This window comes from Puccinia triticina, chromosome 17A, assembly GCF_026914185.1.
Source record: "Puccinia triticina chromosome 17A, complete sequence".
Taxonomy (NCBI): Eukaryota; Fungi; Basidiomycota; class Pucciniomycetes; order Pucciniales; family Pucciniaceae; genus Puccinia; species Puccinia triticina.
This window is the reverse complement of record NC_070574.1, coordinates 227,326-247,508: the sequence shown is the minus strand read 5'-3', so window position 1 is coordinate 247,508 and position 20,183 is coordinate 227,326. Positions and strand designations below refer to the sequence as shown.

Below are 20,183 nucleotides of genomic sequence, written 5' to 3'. Positions count from 1 at the left end.
TTCAACAGCATCAAAACTTTTGATTCTCAACCTCTCTCAAATCATCACTTGGCAAGCAGCTGTTGGGTTTGGATCACAATTTTCCTTATTTAGAACCCGTTCCTATTAAAGAAGAGTCAGCTAACTACTTCTTCTATTTCTTGATATTTTCTGTTTGTCAAGGCTTATTTATCATCAGAAACCATGAACAACATGTACGGCTACCCTACTTCGAATGGGCTGGAGCGGACCTCTCCGCATGATGGATATTTGAACCCCCGCAACAACTTCACTCCTCCAACCACGCGGTTCTCTGATATTCAACCAATTGATGATGGTTTGCAGCTCAACAGAAGCCTGTTATTCGATGGTAGCCAGCGGCTCAATACCGGATTGAATTTGAATGACGGCTTACAGCTTGGTGGCAGTCAGCAATACGCTGGTGTTCAACAGTTTGGCAGTGGTCAACAATTTAGCGGTCGAGGTCAACACTTCAGCGGCGGCGGTCAACAATTTGGTGGTGGCAGCGGCGGTCAACAGTTCAGTGGTGGTGGACAACAGTTTGATGATGGACAACAATTTTTCAGTGGTGGCGGACAACAATTCAGCGGCGGCGGACAACAATTCAGCGGCGGCGGACAACAATTCAGCGGCGGCGGACAACAATTCAGCGGCGGCGGACAACAATTCAGCGGCGGCGGACAACAATTCAGCGGCGGCGGACAACAATTCAGCGGCGGCGGACAACAATTCAGCGGCCAACAATTCAGCAGCGGCGGACAACAATTCAGCGGCGGCGGTCAACACTTCAGCGGCGCCGGTCAACAATCCAGTGTTGGTGGCCAAGAATTTGGCCATGGTGGTCAGCAATCTCATTCCAGCCATGGAGGCCAGCAGAACGACTCCGATGTGATGAATCCTGCCCCACAAACCTCGGCTCTTCTGCCCCCTCACTTTCCCGCCTCCACCATTGCAACCGGTCCCCGAAAGCGCAAGAGAACTAACCGCTCCACTGTCTCAGCTGCTGTCCCTGAAAGTACTCCCCCTGTGCCCACACCATCAGCACCAATTGTTAACACAAACGCAGCCAACTCAACCACGCCAGCTACCACTGTAACCCAGTCTCAATCAATCAATCGATTCCTTGCAGACGTTAATCAACAAGTCGAAGACCGAGAGCCAGAGGAGGAAGTCGACTATAGTCAAAAGACAGCAGATGAACTTCAAGGGATTTCAAAGGATAAGTCCAAGAAACACATGACAAATTCAGATGTTGAAGTGTTTCTGGAGTTTTACCTTACCCAACAGAAAGACTTAGCTCTCCTAGCTATTGAACGGCGAGTCTCTGTTGAGATGGTCGAGAAGCTCTTGTTAGTCTATCTTTTTTCCATTGACAATTCATAAGTAAATTGACTTGTTATTATCTGATTCTTCCAGGGGAAGAAAACAATCCCTTCGAGCTGCAACCATCTGGAATAACTTCATGAAGACACCCATTGCACGAGCAATATTCAAAGAAAGTGAGAGGAGGCCCTATTAATCTTCAATTGAAACAGGCTAACTTGTATGATTCAGGCGGCAAGGGTGTTAAGGACAAAGAAGCGATGGGGAAGCTTTCTGCGATGTGGGACGCAATGACACTTGATGAGAAGAGGGCCTTTGCAACCGATCCAACAGTCGGACCAGATCAAGATGCGGCATCGGAATCCAATCCAACTGGGGCGGCCGTTGTTGATACTACAACAACTGGCAACAATCCTCAAGAAACCACTACGACAGATTTGGTTCCTACACCTCGAGTTCCGACTGTTGGCGGCTTACGGGTCTGCTCAAAGTCCTTGAAGGCAGCTCACTCACGTGTTGATAAGTGGATGACCGAGTGGCAGGCCAAAGTAAGTGCCGCCTCATTTAATCAGATGTTCTTCTACCCTCCACTGACATTATATGAACATAGGCGGTCCATGTGGCCAAGAGCTCTCACTGTGAATTTGTCCTGATAGGCATATCCAACCACCTCTCGGCACACAACTTCCAATTTACTCGCAGTACACCTGGAGCTGCGCCATTTTCCAAACAGATCGAGCATGCAGATGGACTGCAAAGCTACCAGAATCGACTTCAAGCATTTCTTTCTGGGTTCCGAATCAACAACATTCCAGCCCTTGTAAACAAGGCAAAGATTCGTAAGCTTATCAGCTGGTCACCCCCATCGATTTCTATTCTAACTGATGTGGTCAATTTTCACACTTTAGCACTTGCTCGTGAAGCTGCTACCAACCTGCGAACTCGTCTTGGATCTTTTGTTGGTAAGCCAATTCAGATAAATTCAAGCGACAAACCCTTGGTTATCTCATGTAACTGATATTCCCATACCTAGCTGAAGAAACCAATGGCTTGAAACAGTCTTGGAGCTGGGGTGACTGTGACAGTCAACTTGGTGCAATCGGTTTCAAGCTTGTCTTTCTTCCTGGTGCCAAGTCCAACCCAATATGGCTCAAGACTCTGAGCCGCGAACTCAAAGGTCCTATGATCACACTGATTAATCACGACCTCGATCAGAACCTCATTCGTGTAGTGGCCGATCAAGATGCATTGCTTGGCGTGGTTCCTCGTTGCAAGAAGAATCTTCCAAAGAAGCAACCACCTCGCACCACTGATGATACCAACAGCGAACTGGGAGCCCCGACCACCTCCGCCAACTCCACAACCAACCAATCCAAACGTAAGCGATTAACAACTTCAGGGTCACGCCATCGCGCTCGAACCCCGCTCACTGCGGCTGAGAAGGCCTTGGATGATTCAGACGATGAAGGCGAAGACAAATGAATGAATTCTACAAGCTCTGTGCTCTGAGTTTTTTTGCTGTTCACTTGCGGCTTGACCGAGATTGCCTCCCTGCTCTCATTGTGTCATTTGCTTGTTGCCTTGTTGATCGCAGAACCATTACCAATTGATATACAATACATAAGTCCCTAAGTATGACATGCCACTCGATTTGATACATGTACTTCCCTTATGAGCTTCGGGGGATCCGGGGCCCCGAGATGTGAAAGCCAACACCGAGTTCCATTAGCCCTAACTTCCTACATTGCCCTAACCACCGGCAAAAAGACCTACATGGCATTCGCTGCAAGACCTAGCGCGGTCCGCAGCAGGCCGCACATGGTCCGTACCCGGTGAAACCATGGGGGACCACTCTCATCGAGTCAGCCACATCCCAACGCATCCTACCACCACCCCCTGCCATACGGATACCGCCCCAGCTCTTCCTCTGACCATCAACATCCACCCGATCGGTGGCTTGGTCGCTCCATCTCCATCTCATTGCACTGGCTTCTTTGGACAGGCAAGTCCCTGTTCACTCCCTTCTCCTCCCCTCCCCAGCTAGGTGTACGACTCTGCAACCCTCCTCCCCTCCCCAGCTAGGTGTACGACCCTGCAACCACAATTCACACTCGGCTCTCCCAAAGCCCATTTATTGCATGTACTCCTCTGACCTTCTTCTTGACCATCAGTATGTACTCGATTGATTCCTCGTTCGCTCCATCTCCATCTCCATCTCGTCGCGCTGGATTCCTTTGGATATGGTCAGAAACCCAGGCAGGTCCCTTTTACGGCTGTCTAATCCTCGGAGTGTACTTGCTTCAGTATTAGCTTCATCGCGGTGTGACTTTCACCCAACTGATATTCCTTTTTTACATCATGTTTTACGCATTAATTCTAGTGATCACCAGAGTTTCTAGATCTGCAGGTCACCGCTCTCGCTTGCTTCCTCTCATTTACATTATCAGTGCTAATGAGGCACCAATTCTGCGTCAGCCCCGAACAAAATGACTGCCTCCTGGTTGACTGAATTTTGGTGTATGTTAGTCTATGTGTTGCGTCGATATCTTGTGTAGAGATACTACTGTTAAATGTAATATATAGTCATCTGTACTGCGCTGTGTTTGGCTTCTGCAACCAGTTTTTTGTGTTTTAAATCGTCTCAGAGGCCTTGAATTGGCAAAATGCATGAAAGTGTTGTTATGCTTTTGATTTGAAGGGAATCCAAATGATTGAAACATACCTACCTACGAATGATTGAAATCATCACTATTTACCTAACTTAACACAAGTCCCCCCTGGTGGGAGCGCTGTGGCTGGCGGCGAAGCCGCCCCTCCCGCAGGGAGGGACTTGTGCATTATCCCAAATTTTACGCGGGAGCAGAAAGTTCATTTGGCTGAGAGGTTTTTAAAAATTTTATAGCTCCTCCCCCAGCCTCTCCACCAATATGCCCTATCTGTACCCTATGCTACTTTTCTTTCTCTACATTTTGGTCTACTCAGATTTTTTCTATCTCAATCTGTTGACCTTTTCAAAAGATCAAAAATGCACAAGTCTTCCAAATGAGGCTCCACTTGTTTGGGACTCCAGGAGTTGTTTTTCTGGCTACAAGATAGATAAGTGGCTCAAATTCCTTGCAAGAACAGAACCTACAGCTCTGTGTATTCAGTTTTTCTATATTGGTTGGGATGTTTAGTGTAGCAGATCCTTTCTGCTCCTGCTTAAATCAAGACATAACTCATAAGCCTCTCCTGCGGAGAGCCCTCCGGGCGGGGTTCCCCGGACCCTCCGTTCAAGAGGCTTAGTTAAGCTAGACTATTTACAAAAGATCAAAACATCCTAATCTAATGGTGACTGACAGAGCTGTTTGACGCAGCATCAAGCTGTGTCCTGACCTGTGGAAAATAGAGCATGAGAGCTTTAACAGTGAAGTACTTTCTATCTATGAGATAAACAGATCAATGGAACACTACAGGAATGTTTTTAAAAGAAATGAGGAATGTCTTTAAAAGAAATGATTACCACAAGTCTTGGTTGGGAAACATTTAGGATTAGGACATACTTCATGAATCTGGCCCATGTTTTGTTTGAAGCCATTGTTATTTTTCTAAATAAGTATCCAAACCACAGGGCCAATGTAAATAGTTATTTTAATTTAAATGTATTCCAACTACTCTCACCCTCTAGTTGATGGTGTCAGTTTCAAATTGGAAGTATTAGCATTGAATTTTCCTGCATGGGGTTGATTGATCTTGTAACAGCTATTGGTGCAAGAGCATTATAATATTCACAACATTTTTGGTAAATATTCCTGTGTACTATTTTAGAAATGTTGCTCTAATTTGAGTGTTTGGGTGTACATATTTTCTTCACCTTGGAGTTTTATGATTTTATGATTTTGTGAAACTCAAATTTGAACACCCTAATGGCTCAAGAGCATTAAGCTATGTAGTTGAATGATTTCAATTTTCAAAGCATGGAATATTTTTGAGAATTTGATTACACAATATTATATGCTTTGGAATCCTTCAAATATATTAATGCTCTTGTGCCCTAATATAGATTTTACCCATTGCTGAAGATTATGGCACTCTATCTAATGTTACACTGTTATACATATGGTGGATTGATATTGACATAGCTATTGAGGTTCATGCAATGTTCCAAGAGAACCTAGGTAGGTAAGTGATACCACAACATTAAAATCATCATTTGAAAGTTTTATGATTTTATGATTTTATGTAAAGAAAAACTTATGATTTCCACTTTTAACACCTTAATTGATAGCTGTCACCAGAACCAAAATTCAGGCAAAGTGCACACCATTACAAGAAAAACTCCGGAAACTTCCAGCAGTTGAAATGCAGAAGCTCAAAGGAAGCTTGAGATACTCAAGCCTTTCTCAAAGATTATTTCAACCAAGCTTCAATGCACAGTCACTGTGCACATTGCACAGTCACTGTGCACATTGCACAGTGACTGTGCATGAAAGGGTATGATGTGATCATCAGAAGTTACAATCCTGGTGCGGGTTGTGACAATATCAACTAACCTTATGGATACTGCTAATTCAAACTAACCAGCCTTATGGATACTGCTAATTTAAACTGGCTGATGATATGTGCCTACCAAAGGCTATACTTGATAGGAGCAGCACTTACCCAACAGCAATAAATCATGAGAACTTTCAACATTAGGCAAAAAGACATCATGAAACTTGGGAAGCCATATCATGTTTGGCACCCTTCAACTGGAATTTTATTTGACAGATGTAGAATCTTAGTGTTTCTTGGAGTGCAGGCAGTTTTAACTGCAAGCATTGACACATTTTGCGCATATCAGATTATGTGAAACATTAGAAAAATAAAAGACAAAATTGCCCTAAAACAGGTGCTTTTTGTAGGGCAGCTGCGTAGCCATTCCCCGTAGCCTTTCACCGTTGCCTACAGCAATCTGTGCAAAGTTTGCACATCATGGATTGGTCTCTTTCTTAGTGCCAGTCATTATATGCATCTCTGTTTTGAGTTTAACTTGGATTACAATGGAGTTGAGGAAAAAAGATAAATGGAGTTGAGGAAAAAAGATAAATGGAGTTGAGGAAAAAAGATAAATCCAAAATCTGAAGGAGTTTTCTGTTACTCCGTATACTATAAGTTTACTGAAACTACCGTAAATTTTACAGCGTAGTTCAATAACACAAGATAGTCTGCCAGGAAGAGTGAAAGGTGTCTTTCTGATCGGCCCTGAGCTTAAGGAAGCGGCGGTAAGACATGATCATCTTAAATGAATACTGTCGGCAAAAGCTGCATTTAGGTCTTCCTCCTCAAGAGCTCGCTCAAATTCTTCCTCGTCACCAATTACATTCTCCGTACCATCATCTTCATCTGCTTGTTCTTCCTGGTTATTCGTGGTTGCTGCGTTTGCACTGGCATCAAGAAAGTAACGCATGGTCACTTGATCCATTTGGCGCCAAGATTCACCCAACGTGTTATCAAAATCACCCTCGATCATCGACAGACAGCCACTTTGTTCGAGGAAAGCTATTCGGGTGACTTGGTTGCTCCAGTCGTCCATGAGCTGATCATCGTTCTCGTATGGACCTGTCTGTTGTATAATCTTGGTCATATCTTTCTCCCAAACCAACTGAAGGGATGTGATTTCGAGAAATGCAGTGTATAGTATTCCTTTGATAAAAGATAGCTGGTCTTCGTTGACAAGAGAATTCAGTATTGGATCGGCAAGTATAGGCTCGATCCTCTCGGTCGCCCAATCTGTATCGTGCTGGAGCCCGACAATGAGAGGAAGGATTCTGTTGTGCTCGTTTATAGCCCATCGGACCGATCTTCGTACCTCTCTACCGATTCGGCGGACTTCTTCCTCCGCTCTAGTGAGCCTAGCTATGTCTCTCATTCCAGCTTGAGTGCTGGAATCAATTGCCCATGGCTCGTTGTGATTTGTTAGAATCCCATCGTTCCAAAAAGGATCATCAGGCAGCATTTGTAAAAGGGAATCGTAATCGGGTGCACTGGGTGTGGGTCGATGGGGGAATGCCCTGGTGTAAGAGATGCGGGCCCGGTTATACTTGTCTAGAACGGCTTTTAGGGCAACCGCTCGTTTCCGTAGTGATTTGACCAGGCGCTCTTTGCCTCGGGTACCTTTGATTTGGTCACTTTATCAGCTCATGGAAGAAAGGCAGGACCAGAGAGACCGTGATCACCTCACCTAACTTTGAAGCACGCCCCATGCGCACCCGATCAAGCGGCCTTTTTTCTTTGAGAAGGGCCAAGTGCTTCCGTCGGAGTTCGGTCTTAGCGTACAACATCTTTAAAAATGCTTTTTGGTGCTCTTCAGAAATCCCTTCCAAGATTTCCGATGAGCCAAGCTTTTCCCGCTGCTCCTGGATCTGATCCATCATGTTGCGGATTGAACAAAGTCGCGAGATAGCATCTTCGGGCGATCGGGGAATATCTGACCTATTTGAGTGCATCAGTACAAGATAGATGGGTATGAACATGGTCTTATCTTTACCAGGCTGTCCTGAGCTCATCCTCTAAGGAGAGCAGTTTTCCAAGCTCTATAGCTTGGTCCGCCTCGTCATCTTTGTGATTTCAATAGTGGTCCCGCTCCTTGGTCCACTGCTCCTCAAGAAATATTTGTGTGTAGTTTTCTCCAGTGTACTGATTGTGAGACTGGTACAGGTGATTGAGACGAGATTCACAGTCTAGAATACATTCAAGCGCCTGCTCAAGATGACGGAAAGACCAGCTCACTGGTTTGAAGAAAATTTCAACAAAACATGAAAAACACATGTAGGTAGTGTAACAATTGGCTGTCTCACTGGAATTTATCTTGAGCTTGCCTCCATAGTATTTGCAAAGGAGGGAGATTGATTGCAGTCTGTGAATTCGGGTGGCACTGCGAAGGGGCCCTACCAGATTGGACAACTGCGACCAGAGACGTTCCATGCCCTCGCCATCTGAGAGCCCCCAGCCAAGGTTGTAGCGAGGGTTGTATTCGAGTTGGCACGACCACTGGTGGACATAAGCATGAAAAACTGATGTTCCAAACTTCACCCGCCGAATGTTGCTGCCTAAGAGGTTGCGCTGAGAAATAAAAAGTAAGCAAAAAGGAAGAATGCAGTAATGTTGGTTGGAGGCACGACTAACCTTGCGAACATGGGCATCCAAATGACATCCAATGTCATAAAGGACCCCAAAGCTCTTTTGCGGAAATGCTTTGACCAGGTTGTCGATAATGCTCACCGGATAGTAAAGCCTATCATATTTACATGGTAGATAGTTAGTACTAGCTAAAAATATACAACATAAGAATGATACTACTCACTTTTCACCACTTTGCTCAATGTTGTTGAGCTTTAGGGGAATATCGTGCCGACAGCAGCTGCCAAATAGCCCAGTATCGTCACACTTATCCCAAGAGCACGCATTGCGAACATCATTGGCTGCTTTGTGAGCATCTGAACAAGATGTCTAGATGATTGGGAATTTGCATTCAGTAGCTTCTGAAAATCCAGGAGGTGACAAGAACATACCTCCAATCCTTGTGCATTGTTGGCAGTTGTTTCTTCATTCTGTTGGTGACCATCAATCTGAGAGGGGGGGATGAAATTGGAAGGATAATCAGCCTCCATGGGCACATCCTTACTCGCATACCTATGATGCCGGTGCTGGAAGTTCCCGTCCATCGCTATGATGGCGTAGACCTCATCATTCTAGCCTTTCTCGTCAGCAGCCTCTGGTCCAAAGCATGATGGACACGTTGCTGCCCATCTGTCCTGGGTTGTAAGACCTAACGTCTTGCCGAGTATTTCGGTTCGAAGGATCTGAATTCGGTTATAAATGTCAAGGGCTTGTGAAAAAGGGAGTCGTAGTTGGCGAGAGGTCCCCCGGCGGCCACGAGCTTTCAATTTCTGCTGAGAGCGCTTGTCTTGATGGAACGATAATCCAACAATGAACGAAGTGTACGGCAGACTAGATTCATACCAGAGGCTTTGGTAGAGCTGGAGCGTTGGGATCGCAAAAGCTGTACGGGGTGTTGTAGGCGAGGCTGCAATGTAACCGTAGTGGAGCAGGCGTATCGGGTCTGGGATGCATTTGCAAAAGGTAAAGCTTTGACCCGACAATCGGTCTAAGTACGAGTTAAATTTTGTCAACAAACTGTCATATCTCTAGCTACCAGGGATTGAATATTATTTCCTTATAATAACTGACCATGCGTGTGAATCAAATCAAGCTCTCGGGTAGTTACCAGCTGTGGGGCGCATGTACATTCGGTTAGGGGGAGGAGGTACATTTGAGAGGTGGTCCAGTTTCGGGTGTGATGTTGACATGTGAAATACGCCGCGGTCATGGAGTTCTCGAGCTGCTTCCATGCTGTCACTAACTGATCGCGACGCCGAGCATAATCAGAAACATAACTAGAAGGTTGAGCGGGGCGCATGGTTTGGTCGGCATGATTTTCTTGTTCCCCAGCTTCGTAGATATTGAGATTTTCATCAGCCCATTCGTCTTGGGGAGCAGGAGCTGCTATGCTTGTTGGCGGGGGTGGCGGGGCTTGGTTTCTTCTATTAGAGATGCGCTCTACCATACGAATCGAGCTCGCAAGAGTACCTGGAGAGGCTGACCGTCGCTGTCGGGTACCAGGTCCTCGAGCAATAACGAAGCCAGCACGCCGCCTACTGACCATGATTCCAAGGCAATCGTGTTCTGGATTCTAATTCAAATGATGACGCAAACCAAAAAGAACTCAGTTTCTTAATATTCAACTGGAGACTGGAAATTTGCAGAGAACTCAACATATGTGTTCAGTCGTTACCAGGGATGGTCATGAATGATGGAGGAAAGTCCGTTTGATTGATTTGAGCGAGGTCGGTTTTGTATAACGTTGAGTGTATAGGCCGGCCGGCAAGCATGAGATCCCCGGCGCGAGACGGGGGTTTGCACCGAGAAGGCTCACAACGGGAGAGGCACCTTTGCCGACGGCCGGCTGCAAGCATGCATGGACTTGAGATTTTACTGAAATATATGATTACATATTTCTGTAAGTAGCCTTGTGTAAATATTTACATACACACAGTCTTGCGGTCGACTCCTATGGAAGGTAGTGCGACTTGGCCATCGCACAGGGGTGAGGTAGCGCGCGTCTGAGTGAGGTTGCGTGAAGCCGCATTTCAGCTACTCAGTAGCCTCTGTATTTTTCTGAGCCTGGCTACTGAGTAGTTGAAATCGTGTTGTCTCGGGTGCTGATCTCCACCACATCCCTTCTCTAATCCAACACACAGTGTTTGGTCATGTGCGCACTGCAGGACATTTGTATCTCCGTACATAGTTGCAGCATCGGAAAATGCCCAAATACTTACTTCCCAATTACACAACACACCAAAGGAAAGATGTGCCAACAGTGTACCCTCCAAGTGTGCGAACCAGGTCAATTTATCATCAGAGTATCCCTTATACCGGTGGTCACCCAGATCGCTAGTTACCATAACCCTCAATTGCAAATACCATAGATAACACTCAGTTTACCCAAGATTTATGAATAGTACTCTTGTAAAACCAAAAGTGAATCCAGTGCAATGACATGAACAAATTCAGAGCCAAACACAAAAAGAGACACTTTACTTCTCTGAAGGAACCTGGCCCTGGTAAGGTAAAACCTGAGGTACCCAGAGGAAAGATTGTCCCAAAAGAGCAGTCAATAACAAGCAATAACACCATTTGAGGCTCAAGTAGATGGGCCAATATCTCTCGCAATCAAATGCCACACACATATACAAGACAAAGCACCAAATGGAATCACATCCATCCAAAAGCAACACATACCAAAATTGGGGGATGGGTGTTATCGCCGATAGGCCCAATTTTGGCCCCGTGCAAGGTAAGATGCACGTGTTGCAAATTCATTCCCATCAATTTTGACGGGCATCCCTAGGAAACAAAGAACAAACACCTGGTTGCGAGACCACTCCTGCACTAGACATGTCTTCCAAAGAGAAATGACATATGTACTAGACCATCTTGGAAGCCCTCAGTCCAACGCCAATATGTACCGAATACGTGCTCTCCCACCGTGGAGGGCTCACTGGTCTCTAGCCAAATCTACTCGACTCGTCCATCCTCCGACGGTGACCTCCAGACTTCCATCCACCTACAGAGTCGTCGCAATCAGTTTCTAACCCCCCTACTTGGCTTGACCGCACCAGTCCTTGGGCCGTTCAACTTCCTATCCGTCTCTGACCCTTTTTGACCTCGCACACTCGCTTCAAAGGCCTGGATTGAATGATCATAATCTCGGGCTAAGAAAGGTACCCCCAATACTTGCAGTCGTAGACTTCAAAGGGCAACCCCCCCTCACGAACAAACAGACTTAAGTAGGCACTGCTATTAAGCTGCTACATCAGCCCTACATCTCCCAAATCGCACAGTGGAGAACAAAGGGGAAAGGCTTTGAGATCTCATCCTGGAGCCTCATGGATTTCACCAGCGCGCTGTTTGACGAGGTCTCCTTTGGAGCAGCACATTGACAACATGAAATCATCTGCTTCCCATTCTTGATGCAGCAATGAGAGATTGGCGCTGTTAGGCATGAAGCTTGAACAAGACTTGTACCCTCGACAAGATCTGTTTAAACTATTATGGTGATGAGGGCTGCTTAAGTACGACGACAGTAGGTGGGGAGAAGTGTTATCGCATAACAGCCTTCCTCCAAGTCCGACCAAGAGCCCATCCAGACTCCGCTCAAGTGTGTCAAGTGATCCGGTGTGGGTCGCCAACATTTGGTTCCGAGACTCACCCGAACTTCTGCCCTCCTGGTAACCGCCAAGGCCATGTAGAATAAAATAACCGTTAAAATCTGGTTCATACAGAAACTCAAATGCTGCAGCTAGCCTACTGGCGGGTAGAACATCATTCTGAGGAAAGCCAACCACCCGAGGCCCTTGACCCTATGACCAACGAGTTGAGCCTGAGGACTTCCTAATATCCAAAGCTGCAGAAATGCAAGGCAGCTCAGAATTGCTGTTTGCATATGTGAGACACAATGTAGCATAGAAGGCACACCCAGGCGTCTACAAAAGATCGTCGATCACTTTGGGATCGACACTCTTGATGCGAAAGAATTGGACCTAAGGAGTCTTTCGAAACACTGCTTCTCAGCCCCGAGACGCGGGCGGGAACTAACAGATTACCAATCCCCAGTGATCGGAAGCGAAGGCCTGGCAACTGCCAATAGAAGAGACAGCAGGGTCCTTCTACCTCTGACCTGTCTCAAAGATCATCTGCTGATCCGTTGCCCTACTCATCTCATATTTCAATCAGAACAGACCGTGCCGAGAAATCATCACGCCAGCTATGTCCCAAGAAGACTAATAACTCAGCTCTAGGTGATGAATATGTAGTACACCAGCTAGATGCTAGCGTAGGCGTTAGACGCTTCGAACCAAACCACCTGGAGACACCCCCAGTTGTGTTTCACAACCACTCAGATCCTAGGCCCGCGTCGGCGGGGAACGATCTGTGAAACAATCTCAAGACCAAGAGATATCACTTCTTGACTCAGCCATGGTAAACCAACCAACAAGCGTCTACCAAACATGTATGCTGGCTCAGACGTTGGACCAAAGTGATACCGAGGAGAATACTCTAGAGAGACAAGGGGGCCCTCTCCCTCCCCCAAGGACTCCCATAAATCCCATTCCCTTAGGCTCGGGAGAGCGGCAGGATGGGCTCTGGCGCCCGGCTCCGACCTGCCCTGGTCGGAGTTATGGGTCTAGCGCCTTTGCCCTCACACCCTTGGGTGTCTGTCTGCTCCGGGAGGATCCGCTCCGCTGTCCTCTCCTCCCTCGGGAGCTTCTCGCAGACATGTCTTCCCTCCCGGAAGACTCTGTGCTAGGGAAGCTTAAAGAGAGACAAGTACAGTGGATCGGAGTTCTCAACCGCCCACCCGCCCTACTTAATAGTTTTAAAAGAGGACTAGAAACTCACGTTCACACGTGGGGTCTAGCGCCTTTGCCCTCACACCCTCGGGTGTCTGTCTGCTCCGGGAGGATCCGCTCCGCTGTCCTCTCCTCCCTCGGGAGCTTCTCGCAGACATGTCTTCCCTCCCGGAAGACTCTGTGCTAGGGAAGCTTAAAGAGAGACAAGTACAGTGGATCGGAGATTAAACCTCCCCCCGACCCGCACACGAGAGTCTTGGGAAACCACTCTCTGGTTTTCGGGGCTCTCAAAATGTGAGCAGCCAGTTGAGTGAGCCAATAAGCTAAACAGGCTAATGTGCATAGCGACATGCTAGCCACAACTGTGCCCTGCGTTCCACGCCTTCCTATGAGCTAGGCGACATCAAGCACGGTAAAACAGTACCCTGCGCTCCGCAGCTCTTGAGGGCGACAGCGGTTGTCCGTACCCCTCAGAGTCTTCAGCGAGACCTCCCCGCGGCGTCTAGGTTAGAATGGATGGTGTATAAAAGGGGGGGTGCTCTTGTGTTCGGATAATCCCCCAAGCGTCCTCTGCCACTGTACCTCCAGTGTGCGGCTCGTCCTCACCCCCTCCGCTGTTGCACTTGCGCAGTTTGAGGGGCTAAACTCGTTGGCCCCCCTTTGCATAATGCCTTAAATGTGGCGCGCTGGGGGTCATCCTCTCACTGTTTTTTAACCCTGCTAGACAGGGATGGACAGTGGGCCACGGTGCATCAGCTTGCTGATGTTAGGTGGCTGGTTGCAGGTTGTTGTAAAATTGTGTTTTTTTGTTGATTTTGGCATTTGTAGAGGGAAAACCCTTCATGTCTTTTGCTGGAAGTTGTAGAGGGGAATCCTTGCATTTTTTTTGTGATTTTTGGAGATTTGTAGGGGAAACCCTTGAAGTTTTGTTTTGTGATTCAGAGGCTTTAATAAACTTGGATTATAAAATAAACAAAAAATCATAAATTTTTCAATAAGTTACAATACTTTAACAATGTGTTTCAAGCTGCATTTGCAAAAGCCAGCCTGTAACTGCTGTTTTCAGGGGTACTAGCGTCCAAGGCGGCTTCGCCGCCGCACTTTCAAGGGGCCAGCAGCACCCTTGTACCCCCCCTCCCCGACCCCACCGACAAATCACCCTGCCAGACTGCGCCCCACACCGGCTACCAAGAACCCGTCCATTGCATGCCAATGGCCCAGCGGGCAAATCCGCCCGACGCACGCATCATGATAACGACACAACACCGCATGAACTGCCCGAGGCCGAGCCAAATATCCCCCGCCCCCACTGCATCACCAGGACACACCGGGCACCACCCCCGTTCAAGCCTTGTGCATCCATTCAGCTCATTTGAACACCCCTCGTCATGCAGCCGCCCCGGTACAACCCCTCACAATTGCTGACACCCGCCCCCACACCCAGACCGCCCCGCAGAATAGCTCGACAAAGTGAGCATCCCACTAACATTACCTGAACAACCGCGCGGGTGATCTTCTCACCGTCCACCTCCCCCAGGCCATGAAATCCACTGCCCAACACACCCCGCAAGCCGACAAATGCCCGACGCTCTGGTTGCCGCCAATCCATCAAATGGTAATTTGCCACGCTTATGGCGACTTACCAGGCACAATGCGAAACCCCATCCAATGGCGCCTCCGCGATTACTTTGCTCGCTGCGGCGTATTCTGTTGCAATCAAGCCGATCTCAGGGTTTTGAATTCTGCCATCGGATCCATGCACGTTGGCCCCACGTCGATGGCCAGCGCGGCACCACTCGCTCCAATTGCCGGTTACGAATTCCAAGACAGGCTTCCCCGATACCGGGTACACGCGCAAGAGCTCCCCGACCTTATCATCCAACTCACTCAGGACAGCCCTCTCAGGTTAACAAAAGACGTCACCGTTTTAGGCACCGGGGGGAAGCTGGTAGTTTACGTAAAGGGCACGCGTCTGTTATTTTCCGGTCTCGACGACAATTGACTTCAAGGCTACGTTATTGTCAATGCCGAAGTTGGGGGAGAAATTAAAATCCCAAAAACCATGCTATACTGTGCAGATGCCCGTCACCTGTCTCACGCCTATCTTCAATACCAATATCCAGTAGTCGTTGCCTACGCAAGTATGATGACATGGGAGGGAAAGGAAGACTTGCATGTATCTGCGACCATGCCCATCAACGCCGACAGGTCAGCACCTGCCCCACAAACATTGATTGGAACCCAATGTTGACAATACTCCTGCGTATATCCAAAACCCAACCACAGCGACGGCTTCGCCGGCCGCCGGCCATAATTACTGATTCCAAGCCAATGGAGAACCGGCGGCAAGTCGTCACCAATTAACACCCCGAAACAGTAACCCATTGTCCTTCCTCCCTCGCCTTTGCCAAGTAATTCTTTGTTTGTACCCATAGCATTTAGAAATGTAGCGCCACAGTAACTATAGGCCAACAGGACTGTTTCCTACACAGTATGATGAATACCCACTGCCAATAAATGCAACTTGGTGGCAACGAATCCCCCTGGTGTTAATTGGGTCTTCACATTCCGTGGATCAGCTGTCATAAGTCCGCGTAGAGCTACTTAAACCAAGTCCATACTTCGGATTCCCACCCCCTAATTACCAACTTGACGCGAGAAACACATGCTATCGCTTGGAACCAGTATTGTAGAAGTTTGTTAACTCCTGCAGAAGACTTCCCACAGTATCTTAGCCCCAACGAGTAATTACATGATAAAAACAAATCAATCACCCATCAGAAGGTTCAAATCATACAGTTGTAGTAACGACATTGTCATGTGACATAGTAACACCAATAATAACGGTCCATTAGGACCTAAAGAAGATCCCATCACCACGCTTCCACTATACACAAGACTCAATGTTGAGAGCGAAATGATGCCCAACCCGTCATGCAGTCACCTACAAAAAAACCAAAGTCGGCACAAACTCTCTCCAAAGCTAATTGTCATTCTATCTCACCTCAACTCTAATCTCGTCCTTATCAATTCCGCCGCCAACGACAAAGCCATAAAACTCAACGCGCGAACCAGGAATATAACTGCCGTTCAACAACACCGGCATCTTGCTTGCTTTGACAATGAGCCTTACAACGACGCCGAAAGGATTCTCCTATTGGACAAAAATGTCAGTCATCCCCTTATTGCAAACATTTTGACTACTCACGCCAACAATGTGTTGAAGTACTACTTCAAAATGAACAATTTCCCGGGTCCTCGGATCCCAAACTTCTTCAATGCGACTAATTGACCCGCAACCACGAAGGGTTAAAGGCCTCAGTCGGAAAGCCAGTTTTATCTGGCTTGACCTCGTTGCCATTAAAGGATTGAACAGCCACTCCGTGGTACCGTCAAAGTTTGACTCGATCCTCCCGCCTATGGTATACCATTCATCCAGTGCCAAGGTATTGCCAAAGTCACACAAGCACGGGGCGGTTAACACAAACATGTCAATATCAATTTGATCTTGACCTTCCGGAGGTCCTTTATCTGCCCGACGACGTAATTTGGGCCTTATGAGAAATGAATGAAAAGGTTCTCCTGACGGCCCTCTCCAGGTGGACTTCACAAGACAATTTTAGTTACGTAGCAAAACCAATACCACTGGGGACGTACCTTTTTGCCTAACTTTACGCCTATTTTGAACTTCAAAATATCCGCGCACAGCTCCTCAATCACCCGGACTCGCCGTTCGTCGTTGACGTTATCGCAAACCATGTTCATAGAGTTGAAAATTGATGGAAGATTGTATACTATTAGAACAACCCAATAGTCGGTCAGCTTATCGTCTATTTATACATGCGCTTGTGGCAATTTTATAGTCTGCCGCACAGTCAAGGACAACCGCAGATCCAGTCAAACAAACTGATGGTCACTCTTGCCTCACCAGCATGGCATTAACAACTCAGCAAGGCAGGATGGTTTGTGACTAATCCAAGCAAAACCATCGCCCGTACAGGGCGAAATCCAGAGGTGTTCACAGTCCCGATTGGCGTACATTTCATATACTCGACGACAGCTTCGCCACGGCGTTGTCAACGGATACCAGTGGTTATTATTTGACGCGGTTGCTGCATTTTTAACGCCCAACCCGGCATGAGCAGCAACCCGACGACAATTGAGCAGCAGGACTATGGGTTCAGGTTGACGAAAGAGGTTTACCAATATTCAGATGTCAAAACCGTTTACACGGTAATCATCAGGTATACATATAATGAAGTCCACAAAGCTCATTTGTCACGTAAAACGTTACCTAGAACCAAGCAATTTACTGTAAAACAGAGAAATTAAGATCCTGGAAATTTCCCTCGTGACTGTGGCAACAAATCACTTTTCATCAAAAAGTCGTACATCATCATTAGACACAGCCATCTTCTTCCTTGTGGCTGGGAACCAAGAAGGCTTAAGCATCCTGGCAGTATTAAGGTTAATTTCTTGAGTGAAGCCGCTCCCACCCAATCTAACAAAGTAGCGTTATTATCGGGCCTCAATTGTTGCCAAGAAAAAGCAATTAACATAAAAATTTAAAGACGCTCGTCGCCAGATGGTTACCGCTTCATTACAGTTATAAAGACGACTAAAGTATTGACATATCCGTGATCTGATTGTCCACCAGTCGAGAGATTTTCAACTGTGACCAACGTCACACCTGATGTTCGGCTCCGTTCGAGTTGCCGCCGTGAATGCGGCCCGAGGTGACCTATGTTGCAGTGTTAACAATGCACAATACCCGTGAAGAATATGGATTCACCTTGATCAACATCTCACCAGTTACTGGGCTCAATGCGTCCAATTCCCCTACAAACAACGCGCGGCACGGCGATTGGAAAATAGAGACACTGCTCTCGTCAACCAAGTAGCGGGCCAGGAAAGAGTCGAAGGGAGCAACCTGCAAATCAATGACAAGTCAATTCAACGGCAGATGTCCCGCTTAAGGTATGTAAGATTTGCCTTGTGTTGCACCGTTATTTTGCTGATCACGCCCTCATCAACATAGATTGATCAGTACACTCTCACCCCGCAAATAGTGCCATTGCCGTCGATAACAACAGGTGAGTGCAAGCTGTATTGGTCTTCCATTTGATTGCGCGAACGTGCCGCGACCTCGTAGTAAAATTTAGGAAGCCCGGGTCCACCAACTGCCCTTCCCCCAGCTTGATAAGTCGTGCTGACGACCAATTGAACTCCAGCAGATTGGTAAGGAAGCAAATTCAACGTATACGTTGACGTCAACATGGAAGATCTACCGCTGGTCCAACGGGTACATATGGTGGCGCTATTGTCGACGTCAGTTCCTGGGTGACTGACAGGCTGGAGCAGTAGTCAGTAAAAGGTGCATCGTGAGAAAGAGCCTGCTTACGTTGATGATCGGGAAGAAGTCTCCGACAAAATTCACGCAGTCCGTTTTTGGGAAGTCGTCATAAACCACCACAACCTGATTGCTTGAATACGCAAGTTCCATTGAAATTCTTTAGTGAAGAGTTGCGTGTATCAGTTTAAATAGTAGTCTCCAAGTCGATATGGTTGGTGAGATGAACAACTCAAACACCGGTCAACCGGAGGATGAACAATTCTATCTACCGACTTAGCCAATTCCTGAATTCATCGCCTGCCCGCCAATGTAAAAATTGGGCCCACACACTGCAACGCAATCAGTTAACGCACAGGGCATCCATTGCTAAGGTCCGAGCGTGCGCAACTGCAATTGATGAAACCAACCCAGTAGAAGTAGTTACAAGCTTACTGTTCAACACGCCGATTTAGCGGATCGTGTACCATTTCACAGAAGACGACTGGGGTGAAGGAGCCTCCAGAAGGCTATAATACACAATTAGTCACGCAGAAACCGGTCACAAAGCATTCAGTGGAGCCCAACACATTGAGTGCGCAAGGTAGCCTCCCTCGGGGCCGACATCGTGGTTGAACACCCAGGGATTGTGAGAGAGGCATGATCCGTGTAGCGGTATCATCACAACCCGCGCGCCGCAGTTTATTATTTGCTCACGAGAGAACGAATAGGAAAATTTCGGTGCCCTGCTTCTATTGACATGGCCAAGGCGCCGAAGGATTCTAGGCCTACAGCAATTAATTTTCAATCGGGTCAAGCTGCGGTTTTCAAAGTTCAACGTAACCGCAGGCCTTTCCTATAGTTCCCCAGCAAATGTTTTCAGAAACATGTCGGCAGGCAGTGTTGCCTAGCTAATTTCCAGCCATTGGATAACTTGCAAGTTATTCTAATACGCCAAGAAGCAATGGTGGCTCCAGCACAAGTGTTACAGGAAGCAAACTGGATATTATAAAGCTGAGTTGAACATGCCGAAATAGTTACACACTGAGCTGCGCCCTTAAGTCATGCCGCAGGGCAATGATATTCAAGGAAACGACAAAGAAAATCGCAGCTCAACAAATGAAGATGATTACTACGTCATTTTTCCCAATCATCAAACTCTGTTGTTGAAACATCGATGTAATTTATTGGTTTGATCGGTGGTAAATAAGCGGAATTATCAACACACAACATTAATGGTTCACTTCCTGTCAAGGTCATTGCACTTGCGCGTTGAAGATCTCGAATCATAGTATGTCCAACAGTTCTCCAAAAGTAGGACTCTACAACCAAACAAACCCTAATTTCAATGTTATGCCACTGAATGGGAGCGACTGGAAAGTCTTACAGTTGGAACAAGGATCACATTTTTACACCAAGGTTAGACGCTGGGGAATCAGGATTGTTTGTGCCTTTGGTGGGTACCAAACAAAAAATTAGCGAACATGGTGCGGGCCAGGTTTAGTCAAGGTAAACTAACAGATTACGTACTTTTTAGGCCTTCTGGTGTTAAGCTTGAAGATAGATTTGTGCACAACGTTGATAATCCCTTCTCGGCC

The 20,183-nt window shown here is 47.0% G+C and overlaps 4 protein-coding genes across 4 annotated transcripts in view; 2 read left to right on the top strand and 2 right to left on the bottom strand.

Moving 5' to 3' along the window:
* Positions 1-183: 183 nt before the first annotated feature.
* On the top strand, positions 184-2,805 carry PtA15_17A19 (uncharacterized protein; the record flags this gene model as incomplete). The annotated part of the gene is made up of 6 exons (XM_053164290.1): positions 184-1,349; positions 1,417-1,499; positions 1,555-1,871; positions 1,934-2,162; positions 2,232-2,285; positions 2,357-2,805. 6 exons carry the CDS (start codon positions 184-186, stop codon positions 2,803-2,805), a joined length of 2,298 nt encoding a protein of 765 aa, XP_053028093.1.
* Positions 2,806-6,577: 3,772 nt separating this feature from the next.
* Positions 6,578-7,213, bottom strand: PtA15_17A18 (uncharacterized protein; the record flags this gene model as incomplete). The annotated part of the gene is made up of 1 exon (XM_053164279.1): positions 6,578-7,213. The coding sequence occupies one exon, from the start codon at positions 7,211-7,213 to the stop codon at positions 6,578-6,580; it is 636 nt and encodes a 211-aa protein (XP_053028092.1).
* A 1,822-nt stretch (positions 7,214-9,035) lies between these two features.
* On the bottom strand, positions 9,036-10,009 carry PtA15_17A17 (uncharacterized protein; the record flags this gene model as incomplete). The annotated part of the gene is made up of 2 exons (XM_053164268.1): positions 9,036-9,451; positions 9,535-10,009. The coding sequence occupies 2 exons, from the start codon at positions 10,007-10,009 to the stop codon at positions 9,036-9,038; spliced, it is 891 nt and encodes a 296-aa protein (XP_053028091.1).
* Positions 10,010-11,112: 1,103 nt separating this feature from the next.
* The window catches only part of PtA15_17A16 (uncharacterized protein), a gene marked incomplete at both ends in the record, with an annotated part of 70,850 nt that continues 61,779 nt past the window's right edge, over positions 11,113-20,183 (top strand). The window contains one exon of the mRNA XM_053164257.1: positions 11,113-11,200. Within this exon, the coding sequence (XP_053028090.1) occupies positions 11,113-11,200 (88 nt within the window). The remainder of the gene's footprint in view (positions 11,201-20,183) is intronic.